General features: G+C 34.0%; 1 protein-coding gene across 7 annotated transcripts in view; it reads right to left on the bottom strand.

The window, feature by feature from the left end:
* Window positions 1-5,688: 5,688 nt before the first annotated feature.
* LOC106060717 (ankyrin repeat and BTB/POZ domain-containing protein 1-like) overlaps window positions 5,689-19,810 on the bottom strand; it is a 28,183-nt gene continuing 14,061 nt past the window's right edge. For all 7 annotated transcript variants that reach the window (XM_013218703.2, XM_056025540.1, XM_056025541.1 and 4 more), the window contains 8 exons: window positions 18,512-18,671; window positions 18,353-18,398; window positions 15,303-15,419; window positions 12,424-12,548; window positions 11,673-11,768; window positions 11,199-11,357; window positions 10,847-11,047; window positions 5,689-9,951 (listed from right to left, as the gene is read on the bottom strand). In XM_013218703.2, the coding sequence (XP_013074157.2) occupies window positions 9,745-9,951; window positions 10,847-11,047; window positions 11,199-11,357; window positions 11,673-11,768; window positions 12,424-12,548; window positions 15,303-15,419; window positions 18,353-18,398; window positions 18,512-18,671 (1,111 nt within the window). In that variant the 3' untranslated portion in view covers window positions 5,689-9,744. The remainder of the gene's footprint in view (window positions 9,952-10,846; window positions 11,048-11,198; window positions 11,358-11,672; window positions 11,769-12,423; window positions 12,549-15,302; window positions 15,420-18,352; window positions 18,399-18,511; window positions 18,672-19,810) is intronic.

Here is a 19,810-nt window from a genome sequence, read left to right as displayed (position 1 = left end):
TAAAAAATCTTTTTTTTTTTATTTCCTTTGATATAAATGTCTGTTTGTGTGTGTTATAATTATACATGTCAAAAGATGTGTGTTATAATTATACATGTCAAAAGATGTCAGATTGTTTTAGGAGGATGACTTTTTTGTTAAGATGATTGGTTAGTTGTTTTAAAAAGCAGAAGTTACATTTGGTCAGATGTGAACTAATAAGATTCTATGTTTGTTTGTTTTTTCTGTTGACATATGTACATATACTGAAACTGAGACTTTTACGGACAAATCTGGAAAATGATTCAGACAATTGTCATCTATATTTATTTACACAACAGCTCGTGAACCTGTATACATTGAAGTTGGCTATGTTCTTGCCTTAACACATGATGAATAAACCGGTGATAACTATAACACTGTAATTCATTATTTCTTTCTTTTTCTAGACACATAATTTATTTATCTATATGTATATATCAAATTAATTTTATTAATATTTCACTTACCTGTCAACATAAAATACAAGTTCAAATATTTTATTAGACAAAAGGCATACAAATAAGTTTCTCTAAATTAAAATTATGTTGTGCTAAATATGTATGTCCAAATATGACAAGTTGTAAATAAATCACAATTCTGTATGCATTTATCATTTATAATAGTCTAAGAAGCTATGAATAGAACACAGAAACTCTTAAATCTAAATCCCCTAAATTGTTTGTAAATGTATTCAGCAGGCTTTCAGCCAGGTTCTCACAAAATTCGTATTTCTTTACTAATTTGTTCATACACAAAAAACAAGAAAAACATCTATTCTGAGGATGTACTTACATGGAATCATAAAGCAGTAGACATAGCTGTTGACTATTGAAAAGACATAATCCTAGAGTAACACACAAGAGATAATACACTGAACAAGAAAATATTTTTTAAAATCCTTTTAAAAATAAAACAAAGCTTATCTAAAAGGGAAGAACTCCATCCTTTAAATTATATCTACCAATAATTTACAAGTTATTTCCCTAATTTGATAGCAAATAAATTAATTAATTACCAATAATGAATTGACTAATTGAGTTTTTTTTTTATTCATTCAAGTTTTGTTAGGTACAATAAATAATTGTTTAAAGTATCAACTTGATCAGAGAATGCGTGAGGGAGAAATAACCTTAGCAATTATTTAAAGGGACTAAACCCAACAAATTTTTCTCTTGTTTCTAAATAATTAATTACCAGTAATTGTCTAATTCGTTACTTTTTTTTTATTGATTCATGTCTTGTTTACGTCAATGAATAATTATGCAAAATTTCAACTTGATCCAATAATGGGTATGGGAGAAATAACATGTACACACTCTTTACCAGACAGACAGAGTGAGCTGATATAAGCTTTGTAAAACTATTTCTTGATGTGGAAGAAATTTGAGAAGAAATAGAATGAAATATGTCAAGAAGTGTTTGCAACACTCAATAGGACTACTAGTAGCAATGCAGGTTATCAAGACAATAGAAAAAAAACTTGAATGCAAAGAATGAAGGTTTCTGAGTAGTATTGAAAAACAAAAAAATACACACTTTCTCTGACTGTTCAACGGATTTTTAATTTAGTAGTGCATTTGATTTTCAAATTACTTTTATTTATAGTTTACATGTATATCCAAAGATAAATGAGGAGTGCCGTATTTCATATGGCTACACAGTTCTAGATGCATACTTTGCCTCATATTATTTTATTTACTTATTATTTATATTTGAGAACCAAGGGAAAGCTAACTCTGAAGACTTGGACAAATCCTCTGGCAGACTACAGCATTAAATGTGATAAAATATATAGGATAAAGCTGTGATTCTTATAAAACTTATGCAATAACAAATACTGTGTAGGTTTAAGTTCAGAATTAAAATAGTTACTGTTTTAAATTGACAAATTCAATTCAAATAACTACACTAGAAAAGTGGAAGTGCAGGAAGCTCTAGTAGTTATCTAGTTAAAGTGTTGTGGTTTCCAAAGTAGGCTTTGTCTGAGACTTATGATTTTTTGAGTAGCTAATCATGACCATTCGGCATACTAATGCCTCCCTAAAACTAAAAATAGCTACTTCTTGATGTATCTGGTGTGCAGAATCAAGGAAGAGTTGATAAGCTTTGTTTTGGAAAAGTTGTATGAGAATTTGTGCGTGTATTGTTTAGCACTGCAGAATCCAATGTGACAATTTGTGTGCACTGTTCAGCACTGCAGAATCCAATGTGACAATTTGTGTGCACTGTTTAGCACTGCAGAATCCAATGTGACAATTTGTGTGCACAGTTTAGCACTGCAGAATCCAATGTGACAATTTGTGTGCACTGTTTAGCACTGCAGAATCCAATGTGACAATTTGTGTGCACTGTTTAGCACTGCAGAATCCAATGTGACAATTTGTGTGTGCACTGTTTAGCACTGCAGAATGTTCTAACCTCTTTTGTTTGTACTTAATTCGTTAAAATTAAGTTAGCAGCATTAAAGTTCATTTTAGAGACTTTGATATTACTTATTGTCTTTGATATTAGTTTCTTGTGAAAATCTCTAAGTTGCTCTAAAAAAAAAACGCTGTCGTTTATTTATTTATTTAATTGTTATGACATAAACAGCCAAACATTAAATTCATTGATTTTTTTGGAGAGCAAAAAATCCCTAGGAACACAGTCCAAGCCTTGGGGGAGCTACCGCCTTCTACCAAGCGCGTCCCCAGGTGGCGGATAGGGGAAAGACCCTTAGATATAAGGGTTAGCTGTGAATAGCAAATAAACAGCCGCGGACCAACTGGTTTGCAGTCATGGAGGATGAGGTGAAGTATTCCAGTGGTTAGAATATTTACTAAAAACATCTCAGAAATCCAGGGAAATGATTGCAAAAAGAGAGTATAGGGCGCTCTAACTCAAAACCCAGGTAGATGAAACTCGTTAGCTAGGGATAGCAGTTCATCCAGGAGAGAAAACACCGAAAATAAACACCTACTGCCTTGCAGATGATCTTGGATGATCAAAGGCTATGGGAGCACACCCAGAAAGAAAAGCAGGAGGAAGTCGGAGTCAATGGGCCTCCTGGCATATAACACATTGACACGCAACCTCATCTATGTTGGAGTTCAGTAACGATTCTAATAGATGTGGCGTCCTGCCTGTGGAATCCCGCCGTGCAGGTAAGGGGCCGGGCTCTCCGCCTCGAAGGAGCCCACATAAGCGAGCTGGTGGCTCTTCTATCTCTGCCTGTGGAGCCAGGTGCAGGGACAAGAAAGTAAAAACTACTGGCCAATACTCCAAGACCAAAAGTCTAAAAATCTTACAATGGAACGCAGAGGGCATCCAAAAGAAAAAAGTAAACTCTGCACTCTATCCAGAAGAAATTAATTGTAGATAAAATAAATGAGAAATGGACGAGCTCCCATCCAAATCACAAGAAAGATGACGCTTAATACTATAAGCTATCCCGACAAGACCAACGTCTAATCTTTCGACTCAGGACCGGACACAACAGAATGCGACAACACATGTACCGGAAGCTCAAAATTGGAACCAGTGAAATCTGCCCATGTGGAGTATCACCAGAAAATGCCGACCACGTCCTCCAAAACTGCTCTTTTTACCAAGAGGCCCGTATAAGACATTGGCCCCAAATCACCCCAATAGAAAGAAAACTATATGGAGAGCTCCCTGATTTGGAAACCACTGCGCAGTTCATCTTATGTATTGGTCTAGTCATCTGAACGCTCCAACATAATGAGAACGATGAAGAAGAAGACAGTCCAAGCTTGCATACTTTTAGAAACATTTTTACATTTTGGATTTTTTTTTTTCAAGTGAGATGAGAATAATACTTCATTTGAAAAAAATATTCAATGACAGTGGCATCAGTGTCTTCAAAAAGTTGGTTATCTCAGAGTGTCACTCCCCCTCACCCATCCATTTTCCCCACAAAATGTATAAATAAAAAGTTTAGTTTGCACTTTTCATTGAACCACAATACAGTATGATATTCATTGATTGTTAAACAACTTTAAAATTTCATTGTTTTTGAAATGTTATTATTTACATTTAGAGTTTACTGAAAAGGTTTTACATTATACCAGTGTTTCTCAAATAGTTCTCTAGTGATACCCAAGTTTTGTTCAGGTGAAAGCTACACATAATACAATAAAAAAAACACAATAAAAAGTAAGTACAGAGGAATCAATCCTCTGCTGCCTAATTGTGTCTGTGGGCAAAACTTTCAAGAGCCTGTTAGCATGCTGTGTAGTTTCCATCAGGAGCCAAGCCCTAGGCTGGTTGCCAAGCATTTCCCAAGTCAGAAGATTGCAGGTCAATTGTAAACATTTTCCAAGTCAGAAGATTGCAGGTCAATTGTAAACATTTCCCAAGTCAGAAGATTGCAGGTCAATTGTAAACATTTCCCAAGTCAGAAGATTGCAGGTCAATTGTAAACATTTCCCAAGTCAGAAGATTGCAGGTCAATTGTAAACATTTCCCAAGTCATAAGATTGCAGGTCAATTGTAAACATTTCCCAAGTCAGAAGATTGCAGGTCAATTGTAAACATTTCCCAAGTCAGAAGATTGCAGGTCAATTGCAAACATTTCCCAAGTCAGAAGATTGCAGGTCAATTGTAAACATTTCCCAAGTCAGAAGATTGCAGGTCAATTGCAAACATTTCCCAAGTCAGAAGATTGCAGGTCAATTGTAAACATTTCCCAAGTCAGAAGATTGCAGGTCAATTGTAAACATTTCCCAAGTCAGAAGATTGCAGGTCAATTGTAAACATTAGTTAAGAAGGGGTGGAACAAACCTATTCTGAATTGTGATAGATATCAAGAAAGTAGGACAAGTAAGTTTATCCTCTTCTTCAACAACCTATCTTGTGGGGGACCTGTTATGTTAGTGAAAAAAAGCAATTTGTCCATTCTGATGTAAGAAGGTAGAATCTCAAACCAAACACATACTAAAATGTCTTTTTAAAAAAAGCTTTTCAATTGATCTTGCGAATGAAATAAATACTCAATTTAATAATTTAATGTCTGAAACATTAGTAATCATGTTGTTGTTATTAACTGTTTCTCTCCGTAATTATTTTTCTACATTTGGACGGAATTCTTCATTTTGCTCATTACTTTTTCACTACCCTGTTATGATTAGGCATCAATAGCTTTGTCGTTTGTTATTGGAAATATTTTAATTGGTATAGATTTAAAGGGGAATGCATGCTCTTTGTATATTACACAAAATAATGTTTAATTTAATGTGTTCAAATCAACAATGGTATCATCAATTAGGATAGAAAGAGTTAATACTTAAATATAATTAATTATAATGCAGACCTACAGGCTACAACATATTTTTTGTCCTTAAAAAAAGACTGCCATAGCAGTTAGCACATAGGTATATCATTTTGGATATTTTCATGTAATTTAAACAAATATTTTTTTGTAGCAAAAAAAAATTACATATAAAATATACATTATATACAAAGATCTAGATCATTGTGTTGAAGGTGCATACACATATTCGAGTATCTAGTTACTGTCCCTTATTTTTCTTTAAAGCTTTCTGTGTTTGTAAAAGTGCAATTGGTTTTCCACTTGGCAGTCATCCCCTACTGACGCCACTGGTCAAAGATGTCTCTTTAAGAATATCACAAGTAACAATATCATTATGAAGGGCAAAACAAAATGGATCTTATTTTGGATATTTTAATGGTGCCTGAAGTTGTACAAATAATTCTACAGCAAAGGTTTATTTCTCCAGAATAATCTTAGGCAATAACAAAACAGATATGTTCAACTCAGTTGTTGATTAGTTTTTAACAATACAATACAATCATTAAATATCATTAAAATCAATCTCTGTAACAAAAGAAATTTTAAAAAATTAGTTCTTCTAGGCGTGAACTAAAATAAATTTAATAAAATTTACGCACAAATGTTTTAGAAGAGAAAAATAAGTTCTGGATATTAGATCAATAAAAGAAAAAAAAAGGAACTGAAATTAAAATGAAAAAAGCCTGATTTAACATACACACATACCAATGCCCCATTGTCTTAAAAGCATGGTTGTGATTAAAATAAAAATATTGCCGATATTTTTTTAGCAGACTAAAAATCATAGAAAAAAAAAAGGATACAATGATGATAATACACATTTGATTCCATAGATTAGCACAAGTTGGATTATGCAAATTAGAAGCTACTTTTATACTAATGCAGCTAGACATTAGTGCTATTACTAGCTAGTCTAAGGCAACCTCAGCACAAGGAAACAGTAAATATTTCGACAAGACTAGAGCTTGACCAGCCAGAGAGAACAAAATAAAATTTACATTCATCATCTATTTATGCTGAAGTACAATTTGAGTTATATCAAAATAAAATTCTGCAATTCCAACAATTGAATACATTTCATAGTGAATAGAGATCCTAATGTTAAAAAAGTATCTTTTCCTACTGTTTTACTGTTGTGTACTTTTGCTGATGTAACAAATTACAGGTGCAATTTATACAAGCTCAATATTGCTGCATAAAATATGGTATGCCACTTTCTAATTAGTCTAACAAGTGTTCAAATTGCATAGGCCTATATGACTAAATATACATATAGGCTTATTTAGAACTCAATATAAACATGCTGAAAGTGGCTCAGATATATACTTCAGAAAAACAATTTAAAAGCTAAGATTTTCTATATTTATCCTGATTATGGCCTAAAATTTTTTTGTGGGTCTAAATCAGTATTTTGTAAGCAGGGAGGGTAGGTAACTGATGTAGATGATGTGGCATTTTGCTAAATGTAGCTTTTTATGTCTCGAGAGACAATTTTTTCCCTTTGCAACTCCCTGTGTGACTAAGGAGGCCAAGGTTGGGCAGATGTAATCACCAGGCGCTGTTGCATTTTCACACTTCTTTCTGCTTCTGTTGTGTATGGCATCTGCAATCCAAGACCCTTCCTTTATGCTCTCTCTCCATGTGGATCTACCCAGTGCTACTTTTTCCTAGCTGCTAGTGTCAATTTTGAAGAGTTTCATGTCGTTTGCATACATCTGTATACCATAAAAGTGGGCAACCAGCAGCTCTCCTGCCTTCTATTAGATGTGTGTATGAAATGTTATGCTACTGTGATGCTTTCAGCAGCTCTCCTGCCTTCTATTAGATGTATGCATGAAATGTTATGCTACTGTTATGCTTTGCAACTGTGGTATGATGCCCAAAGTTAAGATGACCTGTATAGTATTAAATCATAAGGTGTCCTCAAGAATGCTGTGGTGTGTAAAATTATGGTAATTTTATACATATTTATGGTAGTACAGAGTCCAAAATTAAACTTTCAAGCCATTGTCAGTCCAAAATTAAACCATCAAGCCATTGTCTGTAGTAAATTATTAAAATGTTTCAGATGTTCCTTCAGAGTTGAAGATAATTACCTCCAGCAGGATGACAGGGGATGGCAGCGGGCCAAGTGTGAACCCAGGATCATCATCACGACCGAACAGCATTCCAGCATGAATACAGCACCACCAGGCAGCCATCCTGGGCTTTTAAGGCTCTAGTAAACTTGATAAAGTCTTCATTCATTTAAACAGAGTTGTTTTGGGTAGTACAAGCAGTTGAGTGAGGATGATCCAGGTGAAAATAATCTGTTTCAAAGACAGCAGCATGAGAGGTAGAAAGGTTTTCCATATGAAACAGCTTATCAAATATAGTTTTCTACACCATCATTATAACAACAGAAGCAAAAGTAAAACAAAAATTTTCTTGGTTTAGGTCAGCAGAGCTTTTTTTTAAAATCACAAAATCATCAAATTTATATAGCACTATAAAAAAAATTAAGCTCAAGGCTCTTTTAAAAACAAACAAGACTATATGTACATGCATAGAAAATTGTTAAAACTTTGACAACAAATGAAAATACATTAAAAAAAAACTGGGAAAATATTCAAGTATGTAGCCTAAGATGGACAAGGAGCTTTTTGCATACATTTTGGGCCATGTACTGAAAAGACCCTACAGCTACATTTTTTTATTTATAGAAACCTTGTGAACTACACACAATGACTTTAAGGAGCCTAGAGATTTTCGCAAAGTCTATGATGAGATTCATTTCTTAATTACAGGTGCAAGTTATCACCATTGTTAATGCATTGACTACAAACAGTTGCCATCTTATGCTCAATCTTTAAAGCTTATTGGAATCCAAAATAGTACCAATGGAATACAGTCTAATACTGATAGATCAGTTACTACTCTGATGAATGCTCTCATATACTAGTACACTTCCTATGTATTATATGCCCTGGGAAAGCTACCCTGCCTCACCATGGCGACTGGGTGAAAACGATTGTGAGATGGGACAATTAGGCCAAAGGGTAGCAAAACTAAACTCCCGTGGGGGTGCCTAAGGGGGTGCAAGAGCATCCCCATTGCACTGTGCAGGGTTGTAAAAGAGTTCGCGCAACCTCAAGGGGCCATTGCATAAATGGTGCGCCCCACATAGTCAGCCTGGTAGAATAAAGGAATATGGTGGGGTCTCTAGTTCGCAAGCCCAGAGCATCTGTGTCACTGGTAGTGAACGTCAAATTAAACTTGGTAGTGAACGTCAAATTAAACTTGGTAACCATGAGTCTGACCCCCCGCCAGACAGAATGGTATATACGAGGTGAACACCGTTCTTTTTCCCTTTTGCTGGCTTTAGGGTTCCAAGTGCGATGCACAACTCTACATGACAACTTCAAATGTATTATATGTAGATTAAAAAGTTCAAAAAAAGAAAAAAAGCTGTTTCTCGAAGTAAGCTAGAGTCTATGCAAGCACATATCGTTTCAGGACTTTAGATTTGATACAGACTGGTCAAGCTTCAGGTTTAAGTTTTCAGATTTGCCTTCTTCAATGAGGCTTAAGAAAGTGTTTGAAAGACTGTGGTACTAGATTTGGTACTATAGCTGTATAATGGTGTGGCCAGCTGCATCAAAACTAAGGATAAAACTGGATTTAGATAACATTACTTTCTGGATACCTTCCTAACCCTAACCAAGTGAAACTAAAAAGTACACTTCAAGATGTTGGATGTACAAAGAGCATATCTATTCAATCTTAGACAAGATAAGATCCAAATAGATTTGAAGGATTAAGAAAGGGATTTCTTAACAAAATCAAATGTTGTCAGAAGAAAAGATGATTTCATTCACTTTCCCATGAGGACAGTATTGAAGTAGGACCTACAAAGTTCTGAGTGAAATCAACATACAAGCTCTTCATTTTTCAACTGAACTGGCTTGAAAATAAAATATTAACAGGCAAGTGCACAAATATCACAGTTTACAGCTTTGTCCATTGGATAGAAGATACTGATACTTAACCTCTAGATCTAGACATACATGCTCCTAAACAATCTACTCACAACCTTAATGCCTGTTGTAATTTGTAGTTAGACAAAAATATAAAGATGGACAAAGTTAGTAATTCAATGGAAACAACTTTATCAAGACTGCAATTCAGACACATACTCTTTACTGAGTAGTAGAATGAACACAAAAAATCTAACATTTTTGGTTAGAAATATATATCAAGTAAAAAAGAAAAGAAATTACAATGATAAGTTGATTTTTGTATAAAATAATACATTTATAATAATATATTTCTTTCTCAAACAGTTATAAGATGTATATTTTTGCTCTTAAATATATTGGTAATAAAATCTCATGGTCAGTCTCACCAGTGTAACCCTCCAAGCACCCAATAACTTAACCCTCTATGTCCAACTCTTCTAGAAGGTTATCAATCAGCTTTAACTTTTCATTGGCTTCCTCCATTTCACTGTAGGTCAAGACAAAACTGGATATGTAATAGCGTATTTCATCCACAATATCTATGGTGTCTGTCTCTTCCCTCTCTTTCACATTGCTAGCATCTTCAACTACCAGTTGGCGAAATTCTTCTTGATGTATTACCTGAATGAAACAGCAAAATTAGTGAAACAATGTAAGAAAGATGTTTTTCTTGAAGATCTTGCTCTGCATGTAAGAAAGATGTTTTTATTGAAGATCTAGTTATGCATTAAAAAAATGTCTACAAGAATGTAAGAAAGATGTTTTTTTCTTGAAGATCTAGTTCTGTGTGGAACTGGAGTTCATGTTTCAGAAGACAGCTCAATAAGCCAACACTATTCACAGAAAACAAGCTTCATACCTAAACACTAACATTTACTTTCCTTAGGAATCTGAAGTTTCCTGTGCCCAGAAGATTTGATGATGCAGAAGAATATCATTAAATTCTTAGTAATAATCATGACCTTAACAGCTCAACATTTACTGGAGTTTAATTGTTTGACATGTTTTGAATGTTCCTTCAGAATCGAAGATTATTACAGCCCAAATCTCCCACAGGGTAGCAGGGGGATGATGGCATGGAGGGGCATTAAGATGACAGTCCAGGATGCATATATGACTGGGAGGGGCAGCCATCTTCCCTACAGTCACTGCTCTAATCTGTCACTTGTTAGAACTTTATCAATAGTTATGCATTAAATGAAGTTCATTATTCAAACCCCAATTACAACAAGTACACACTATACTATCACACTTTTACTAATGTCCATTCAGGTAAGTTTAACCTTAATATCTTTACTTTTCGGGGGGGTACAATTTACCCTTAATTTACACTTAAAAGAATACTGAAACAATTAGAAAAATGTTACATTTTAACATCTCTTTTTTAGAGGGATAAGATGCTCACTTAAATAAGGGGTATAACATGCTCAATTAAAGAAAACTATATGTGAAAAGAAAATTTTAAGTATGACAAATTCATTTTTTAACAGTAAAATAAAAATGCCTCAAACACTACCTCAGGTAAATTATTAGCAATGAATTCAGCACAATGGGATTCAAGTCGACTCAAGTTAAAGAGTCGTGAAGTTCTAATCATGTTGGCTACATTGCTGCTATCAACATACTCCATGAGAGAGGTGCCACATAGACGTTTAAGTCCAGGAAGAAGATACATATCAGCTGCCACAAGAACGTCACTGACTATCTCAGGGTTCAGCTAAAAACATGGTAACAACATGTCTGAATAACAATATACAAGTAAACTAGCTTATATTTAGATTTTGTATTATATTATTTTAAATGTTATAAATCTAAAAAATTATATAACAGTATAACAACTATTGAAATAGATAGTTAACTTTACTTACATCAGCAGAGTCTGAATAAATATAAGTCAGAATTCTGAGAAATACATCGATAGAAACCTCATGAAGATAAACAACAGGAATATTTCCACTATTTTCATTTTCCCCAAAGTGATTTTCTAACAATGCTTTGAAATAATCACTTCTGCCACAAAAGAATGCCTTTGAAAAAAAAATGCAAGGAATTTGTACATTATTTAACAAATTTTCAGCTGTCCAAAATCAATTGTTCTAACCTAGTTCAATAAATATTACACATTTGTTAGGCTATTTTGATGCATAATCCCTCTTGGAAGTTAAATAAAAGTAGGAATTTACAAAATCTTTCAATACGTTTACATAATTTCAAGCAAGCAAAAAACATCATTAAATCCTAGAAAATGGAAATTTACAAACATATACAAAAAAATGCACCTCTAATTATAAAGTAATAAGCTTATATTTTAAAGGAATTTCTGTCATTTATAATAAAAGTACCTTGTGACACATAAATCTGTGATCATCCACTATGAAACAAACATCTGGATAAGTAAGAGGCATGGTTTCAGGCTCAAAGGGCAACTCCCCCACAATCTGTTCAACACATCATAATAGTTTGAAAAAGTTTGAATGGGAATGGAAAATCCTATCCTATACAATAAAAAACAACAACAGTGAACTATATTCATTTAATCTGTTAAAAAAATAAGATTATTGTTCATAATATAGAAATTTTGCAATCTAACATCCCAATTGACTATATTAATACAATTTAACTTGTTGCTAGATGGATTTTTTTTTAACATTAAAGTGATTGTTACTTAACTCTTTCTCTCCTAATTGATGCCAGCAATGATTTGTCCCCCATTAAACTAAATTGATATAAACTTTAATTTGTGTTGTGTAAAGAAAAGCATGCATTCTCCTATAATTCAATACCAAATATAACATTTTCTGATAACAAACAAAAACATTATTGAAGTTTAATTATAACAGGATAATGAAATGCAAATGAGGAAAATGAATAACACTATCGAAATGAGGAAAATAATTATGGAGAGAAAGAGTTAAGTGTAAATATTTTATTCTAGACTATCTAGTTGTATAGCTATTATATATCCATTAAAGGTGACCTTTCACTGACCAATTATCTCTGAGTTCATTTTAGATTTTTTTAATACTAAGAATTCTAAAAGAAAATGTACAAAGAAAGCAATATAAGACAAATTATGAAAAAAAAAAAGTGTACCCATGAAGTAAGTTCTTCTGGCAATGCCCAGTGCGCCAACTGTGCCAGGTCTCTCTGTACATCATCACTTCCTTTCACTGGCTCTAGTACTAGTGTTGTGACCTTAACGCCAAGTTTTGAACTTTCTTTATTAGGAACAAAAAAAGAAATTGCATGCTATGACATTTCTTGGGATATGTGGGGGAAAGAAAGCATTTGAGAAATAGTAATAGGAGGTTAATAACCAAAAAAAATTGAGTTTGGGGGTGCTTGAATATATAATGCTGACATTTGTTGTAAGGGCAAAAAAAATGGTAAAAGAGAAATGGGAATCTAAAATCAATTGTGTTCAGCTCTGCCTAGGCACTCATGGCAGAAATGTCTATTTTCTTCTCAAGTATGGAGACATCTCTTAATAAAAAAAAGGCATATACAGATTCATAAATTATACGCATTTTTTTTTAGGTTTGGTAGTGTTTTGTATTTTAATGTTTTTGTAGCATTATACTGCTTAAAACAACCAAATTGGTCATTAAACAACAAAACCACCAATAAAAACTGTTACAGAATGTGTGTGTATGTTCAGATTAATGAATAGATTCTGATGTAACCATTGCCACGAATCAATACTGTAACCTCATTCTACTTCTTTCTAGAAACGAGGGTTAAGTCAAAACAATTTCACATAAGTCGCAGTGTTAAATACAGTTAACCAATCAGAGAAAGAGGTCAGGAAAAAAGTTGCATACATCAGTTTCTAGAAGGTCATAGCTAAGAGAAATATTTGGAACAGAAGTTTCTTGGATTCTAGAAAAGACGATTTCAAAAGGTATAAATTGGGGGCAAATGAGTTAGTTGAGTTCCTTACAATGTAACGGGTCCAGTGTTTGTAGTGTGTCCTGTGTTTGTAGTGTGTCCTGTGTTTGTAGTGTTTCCTGTGCTTGTAGTGTGTCCTGTGCTTGTAGTGTGTCCTGTGTTTGTAGTGTGTCCTGTGTTTGTAGTGTGTCCTGTGCTTGTAGTGTGTCCTGTGTTTGTAGTGTTTCCTGTGTTTGTAGTGTGTCCTGTGTTTGTAGTGTGTCCTGTGTTTGTAGTGTGTCCTGTGTTTGTAGTGTTTCCTGTGTTTGTAGTGTGTCCTGTGTTTGTAGTGTGTCCTTGAGCTTCAAAGTCATTAGGTTGTAGCAGCTTCATAAGTATTTAAGTATTTTAAATATATTTGAAGTCAATTATTAACGAAAGTAAAGTGTCAGTGAAGAAGATAGAAAAGCTCAGTGGTTCAGTTGTATCAATAGAGTCTAGTGCTATTACATTGGGAATGTATTACTTCAGTAGTTGGGTAAGAATAGATTTCAAGTAATACTGCAATATGAATTACTTGAATTAATGTTTTCAAGTTCATTAAAATAAAGAAAAAAAGAAGTTTTTTCAATGTATTTTAGTTACTTTACAATTCCACAGCAAGTGATTCTATTTGTGCCATCATGTATATACAAAGGAAAGATAAGCAATGTGTTGAAACACAAACATAAGAAAATATTAAAAAAAAAATAATAAAAAAAAAAAACAAAGCTAATATTTAGCGTACTTGTATCAATTAGTTTGGATCAGTTACGTAATTAAATTTGTAATAGATTTAGACTACAAAATTTATAAAATAAAAAAAAAAGGGGGAATAACCTGAATTCAAACTCATGGCTCAAGCCTTCATAAGCCAACATGGTAACCACTCTGCAAGTGGAGAGCTTATGAACATGGAAGATTGTAGAGTTATCTATTATTTCTATAGTCCTGACCTATTTTTCAGGTTTGTGTTCACTAAAACTCAAATGATGACCTAGAAAGGTGACTTATTCAGTTTATACCACCGCTTCAGTCAATTATGATTTCTTTCCCTTGTTTGAAATACAAAACAAAATAATTTATTACTGGTACCAATAGTTAATTAACTAATTGGTTAATTTTGTTTATTCATTCTTGTGTTGTCAGGTAAAAGAAATAAAAAGAAATAATTGTGCACAATTTCAGCGTAATCTGAGATTGGGTGTGGGAGAAATAACGTGTACGAACTTTTGACCAGACAGAGTGAGTTGATATAAACTTTGTAAATATAAAATCAATACAAAATTGGCACTTAAGAAAAACAGAAATCATCAGAAACATGAGTAAGACCATGAGGTTATACAAAGGGGTGAGTCAAAGTAGTTGTGAATTGTATTTTGTTTTTAATGTTTAACATATTATTTCATTGTGTTTCTGCATACAACTACATTGAAGTTGAAATATATATATATATGGTTCCTCCTGTCTCATAAGACAATAGATGCACTCAGATAAATCACTGGTTTTGGTTTATTCTTGAGTCCAGAAAGAATCTGATATGAGTAAACTAGCAGATTTTGGAGCTGTATATATACTGTCAGTAAAAGTTAAGTTTATGCATGTTTAAAAAGTTTTTACAAGTATTTTTCAAGATCAGAATTAATAAAGTATTACAGTCAACTGATTAATTGGATAAGCTTTCTAAAGCTACAACCTAACCACATAGACTTAGCATATTTTATTTTTGCCAGCTGAGATGACTTGAAATCAGACTTGTTAAATGGACTTATGAATGTTTAAGATGTTTGTTTGTTTGTAGAATGTTTTACATGTTTCGGATGTTCCTTTAGAGTTGAAGATGATTACTTACTAGTCCAAACCTCCCGCAGGACGACGGGGGATGGGAGGGGGCAGGGTTTGAATCGGGACCATCGATAAATCTGAACGACAGTCCAGCGCGCAAACCACATGACCAGGCAGCCATCCAGCTGATGATTTAATTATATTTATTTTAGTTAAGTTATTTAGGCTTGAAAGATGGTTGGGTCACAAGACAATGAAATTAAAAAAAAAAATTGTTGTACCCCAAGATTGAGCCTTTTTCATTCTATCTTCAAGTTCACTGATGAGTCCTGTCAATTGACATTGTTTGGCAAGCTTGAGACAGTCACTGACAAGGTCCATTGCTACCTCCATGTGTCCTGAGGCAGAGATAATTATAAATAATGAATAAATCATATGTTAGGGTAAATCTCGAAAGTCAAAGGAAAACAAGTCCTTATTCTTTTTTACTCAATAATAACATAATACATTAATGTTTTGACTTTAAGCTGATGAATTAAGTATATTTATTTTAGTTAAGTTACTTAGGCTTGAAAATGTATTTATCTTTAATTATTAATGTTCCTAATACCACCTAAGCTCATTAGTGTGTTAAGTTCAGTTTAGAAAAATGTAATTAGTTGGTCATTGTCTCAGAGCGGAGACTCAAAACAACTAAACCAAGTTACAAGTTATATGAACGTTGTTACTGAGTAAGTAGATCAGAATATAATTTTTTTTCAAAATAATGTTTTAGTAAATTATGAGGGTGAGGTATTTAATATCTGTAGCCATTCTAGATCCTTGGTGGTTTACCTTCACCTTTCCCTGTTGGGCCTTTGAGGCACCATAAAGATATGATGACCATCTTTTTCCATTCTTTTTCCTTGGACAGAATCTCTTTTAATGACAGGCCCTTCAATTCTTTAATGATGTCTTCAAATTGCTTTCTCTGCCTTTTTCCTGGTACTGTTCCCTGAAGTAAGGTCTTTGCGAGCCCTGAGGACCTTGTGATATAGCCATAGAGTTTTAGTTTCCAATTTTCGACAGTAGTTAACAGATCATAGTGGGGTCCAATCATTGTATTAATCCTGTTTCTAATCTCTTCCTTTGTGATTTGGTCTTTGTATATGATACCTAGGATCTTTCTGTAGCATCTCAATTCCAGTGCTAGGATCCTCCTCTCTAGTTTGTCAGTCAGCATTTAAGATAAGCAAGCATATAATATAAGAATGTCACCTAGACCAGGGAGCGCATCAGTCTGATGTTAGTGTATGTCTTTGTCTTTCCAGATTGTTTTGAGTTTTGCAAGTGCGACTGTGGATTGTGCAATTCTGGCTTGTAGTTCAGGTTTGGTTCCTTCATCTGAGATGAACTACTGACACTTGTCAGCTTATACTGGTACTGATGTCCCCTTTAAAGCCCTGTTGGCTATTGGTCATAATTTGTGTTTTATTGGTGTTGATTTGCATCACCATATGCTGTGGAAGACTTGTCTACGTGCATCACCATATGCTGTGGAAGACTTGTCTACGTGCATACCATATGCTGTGGAAGACTTGTCTACGTGCATCACCATATGCTGTGGAAGACTTGTCTACGTGCATCACCATATGCTGTGGAAGACTTGTCTATGTCTGTGGAAGACTTGTCTACGTGCATACCATATGCTGTGGAAGACTTGTCTACGTGCATACCATATGCTGTGGAAGACTTGTCTACGTGCATCACCATATGCTGTGGAAGACTTGTCTATGTGCATCACCATATGCTGTGGAAGACTTGTCTATGTGCATCACCATATGCTGTGGAAGACTTGTCTACATGCATCACCATATGCTGTGGAAGACCTGTCTACGTGCATCACCATATGCTGTGGAAGACTTGTCTATGTGAATCACCATATGCTGTAAAAGACTTGTCTACGTGCATCACCATATGCTGTGGAAGACCTGTCTACATGCATCACCATATGCTGTGGAAGACTTGTCTATGTGAATCACCATATGCTGTGGAAGACTTGTCTACGTGCATCACCATATGCTGTGGAAGACTTGTCTATGTGCATCACCAAGTCAGATCATTTTTCTTCTCTCCCTGCCAGATTGTCTATGTTGTCTGCAAAGTGCATGTTAGTAAAATGCTTCTTCCTCCAATGCTTACAGTACCCTCATAGCTCTTGAGAGCATCTTCCATTATCCTTTAACACAAGCAGAATCTTTTTCATTGATCTCAAGAAAACTTTTGACATAGTATGGCATGGGCACTCTATGTCACAAAGGAAAAGCAATGTCAATAAAAACATAATAAAAGTAATCCAGAACCTCTACAAGCAGGCCACTCTTGTGGTGACCTTCTACAAATGGTTTACACATAAATTTAAATTTAAAAAAAAAGAACAGCTTGAAGTAGTGAAGAAAGTCAGAAATAAAGGTTTTTTTTCTGTTTTATACATACATATACAATTATACATCAGAAATTATTATTTTTTTAAAATGAAGCGGCCAAAGGCAGGCTACAGCAAAGTACCAATAAATGAGAAAATAGATGATCCCCCTACACAAAAGAAAACCGATTTTGCCATTCAACAGCTTGCAAGTGGAAAAGCCCCAGGAGCTGACTCCATTCCCGCAGAGGTCTACAAAAAAGGTGGATTAGCCCTGATTGAAAGACTTCATGAGCTGTTCTTAATTACGTGGGAACAAGAGGGAATACCACAAAACTTTAAAGATGCCACAATTGTCCATTTATTCAAGTGAAAATGAAACCGCCAAATCTGTGACAACAGAGGAATATTTCTTCTCTCTATTGCTGGGAAAATCCTCACACACATCCTACTAAATCGGCTCATGCATCATCTAGAACATGGTCTACTACCAGAAAGCCAGTGCAGCTTCAGAAAGGAGCATGGAACCATTGACATGATTTTTGCGGCAAGGCAGCTCCAGGAAAAATGCCAAGAACAAAATATTGCCTTCTTCTCATCATTGTCATGTAACAAAAACATTCAACACTGTTAGCAGAGAAGGACTCTGGAAAATCATGTCTAAGTCATGAATGAGTATGGATGTCCACAAAAATTTATATCCATGGTGAGACTATTTCATGATGACATGAAGGCTCAAAATTCTGGCTCACATATGTCTCACCAGCCACATGAGGAAGCACAAAACCCCAGTGCAAAGCCCTTAGCCCCCCTGGATGACAAAAGTGGTCATAATCGAACCACGATGGATGAACTATATATACATCAGAAAAAAATTAAATTTTTGATATCAAGAGAATATAGCAATGTGACCAATGCCAGTGTTACCTGTGTATAAATACTGAAGTATTGACTTGAAGACTCCAGGAGACATCTGCAATGAATTAAAGTTCAACTTTACAAAATGTTATTTATATTTACATAGATCACAGCAACTTAAGATACAGAGCTAATACAGAATGTGTTCTTCTGTTTTAAATTTCATACCTGTGAATGGTTGAGTTCAACCACAGCTTTGTCATGCCATTTTGTTTTAAACATCTGAGCAAAAAACAAGCAGCGAGCACTCAGTAGACACCTGTGGGTATGGAACTCTTCTCCATGAACACTAAACACAGCGTCACTGTAGAGGCTACTGTCAAGCAACCTGTTGGTAGAGCACAAATAAATAAAAAAAACAGCTATTACACTAAAAAATCTCAAAGTAATTCTACAAACTTTAATAATTTAAAAAAGTTAACTGTAATTGTCTTAACCATACAGAAGTATACAAGAAATGTATATTTCTTAAGGTGCCACTGAAAAGGATATATTAAAAAACTAGATCACCAAAAAAAAAAAAAAAAAAAAGAAGAATTAATGTTCCCCTTTCAGAACTTGCGATCATAGGGCAGATGATGTTAAGGCCCTGAAAATCCAGAAATTCATAATTCCAGTCTTCACCAAAATTCAAACCAAGGTTAACCACTTAACTACTCTGCCACTGTGGACCCTAGATCTATTTATAACTATAATAAATGTTAATATATAAAAGTTTTGTGGTATTAAATCAAACCAAATTCATTTAAAAAAGCTATTTAACTAATAAACTAATATCTTTAAATTATATATTTAACTTAATTCAGCATTTTTTCTACTAATTAATTCAAATTAACAATTCTTAGCTTAGGACTATTTTGTCTCACTAATCCTTATAATTTATTAGATCTAGATCTAGTCTATATTTATTATTATATCCTTAGATTTTAGATCTAGTCTGTCTAGTGTTAGACTTAGACTTTAATTAAGGCTTTAGATCTACTAATCATCTACTAATACTACTAATAATAACTAATAGTAATATTCTATGCAGTTAGTTATACACGTAAATATATTGATCTAGAATTAGATCTAGAATCTAGATTATTTCTAGATCTAGTCTAGGTCCACATTTTGAATTTAATAAACCATTTGATTTGATTTAATTGTCATTGTAAACTAGCTTTCACTTTAGATTTAGACTTAACTTAGGCATTGTAAACCTTAAACTAGATTTAGACTAGACTCCTTTAAAAACTAAAATCAAGAACAGTCATCTTATCTTATCTTATATAATACAGACGTTACTTCAAAAAAGAAGATGATTACGTCCTACGCGTCATGCGTTTAGTCATGCATATTAACCAATGACTTAAATTCTGCCAAGTCACTGGTTTTCCTGGCTAGCTCAGGCAACCCATTCCATGCTCTAATAGCACTAGGGAAGAAGGAGTATTTGTACAAATTTGTCCTAGCATATGGGACGAG

Source organism: Biomphalaria glabrata, chromosome 4 (assembly GCF_947242115.1).
Source record: "Biomphalaria glabrata chromosome 4, xgBioGlab47.1, whole genome shotgun sequence".
NCBI lineage: Eukaryota > Metazoa > Mollusca > Gastropoda > Planorbidae > Biomphalaria > Biomphalaria glabrata.
Note: the sequence above shows the minus strand (reverse complement) of the source record. Positions and strands in the feature narration are given on the sequence as shown.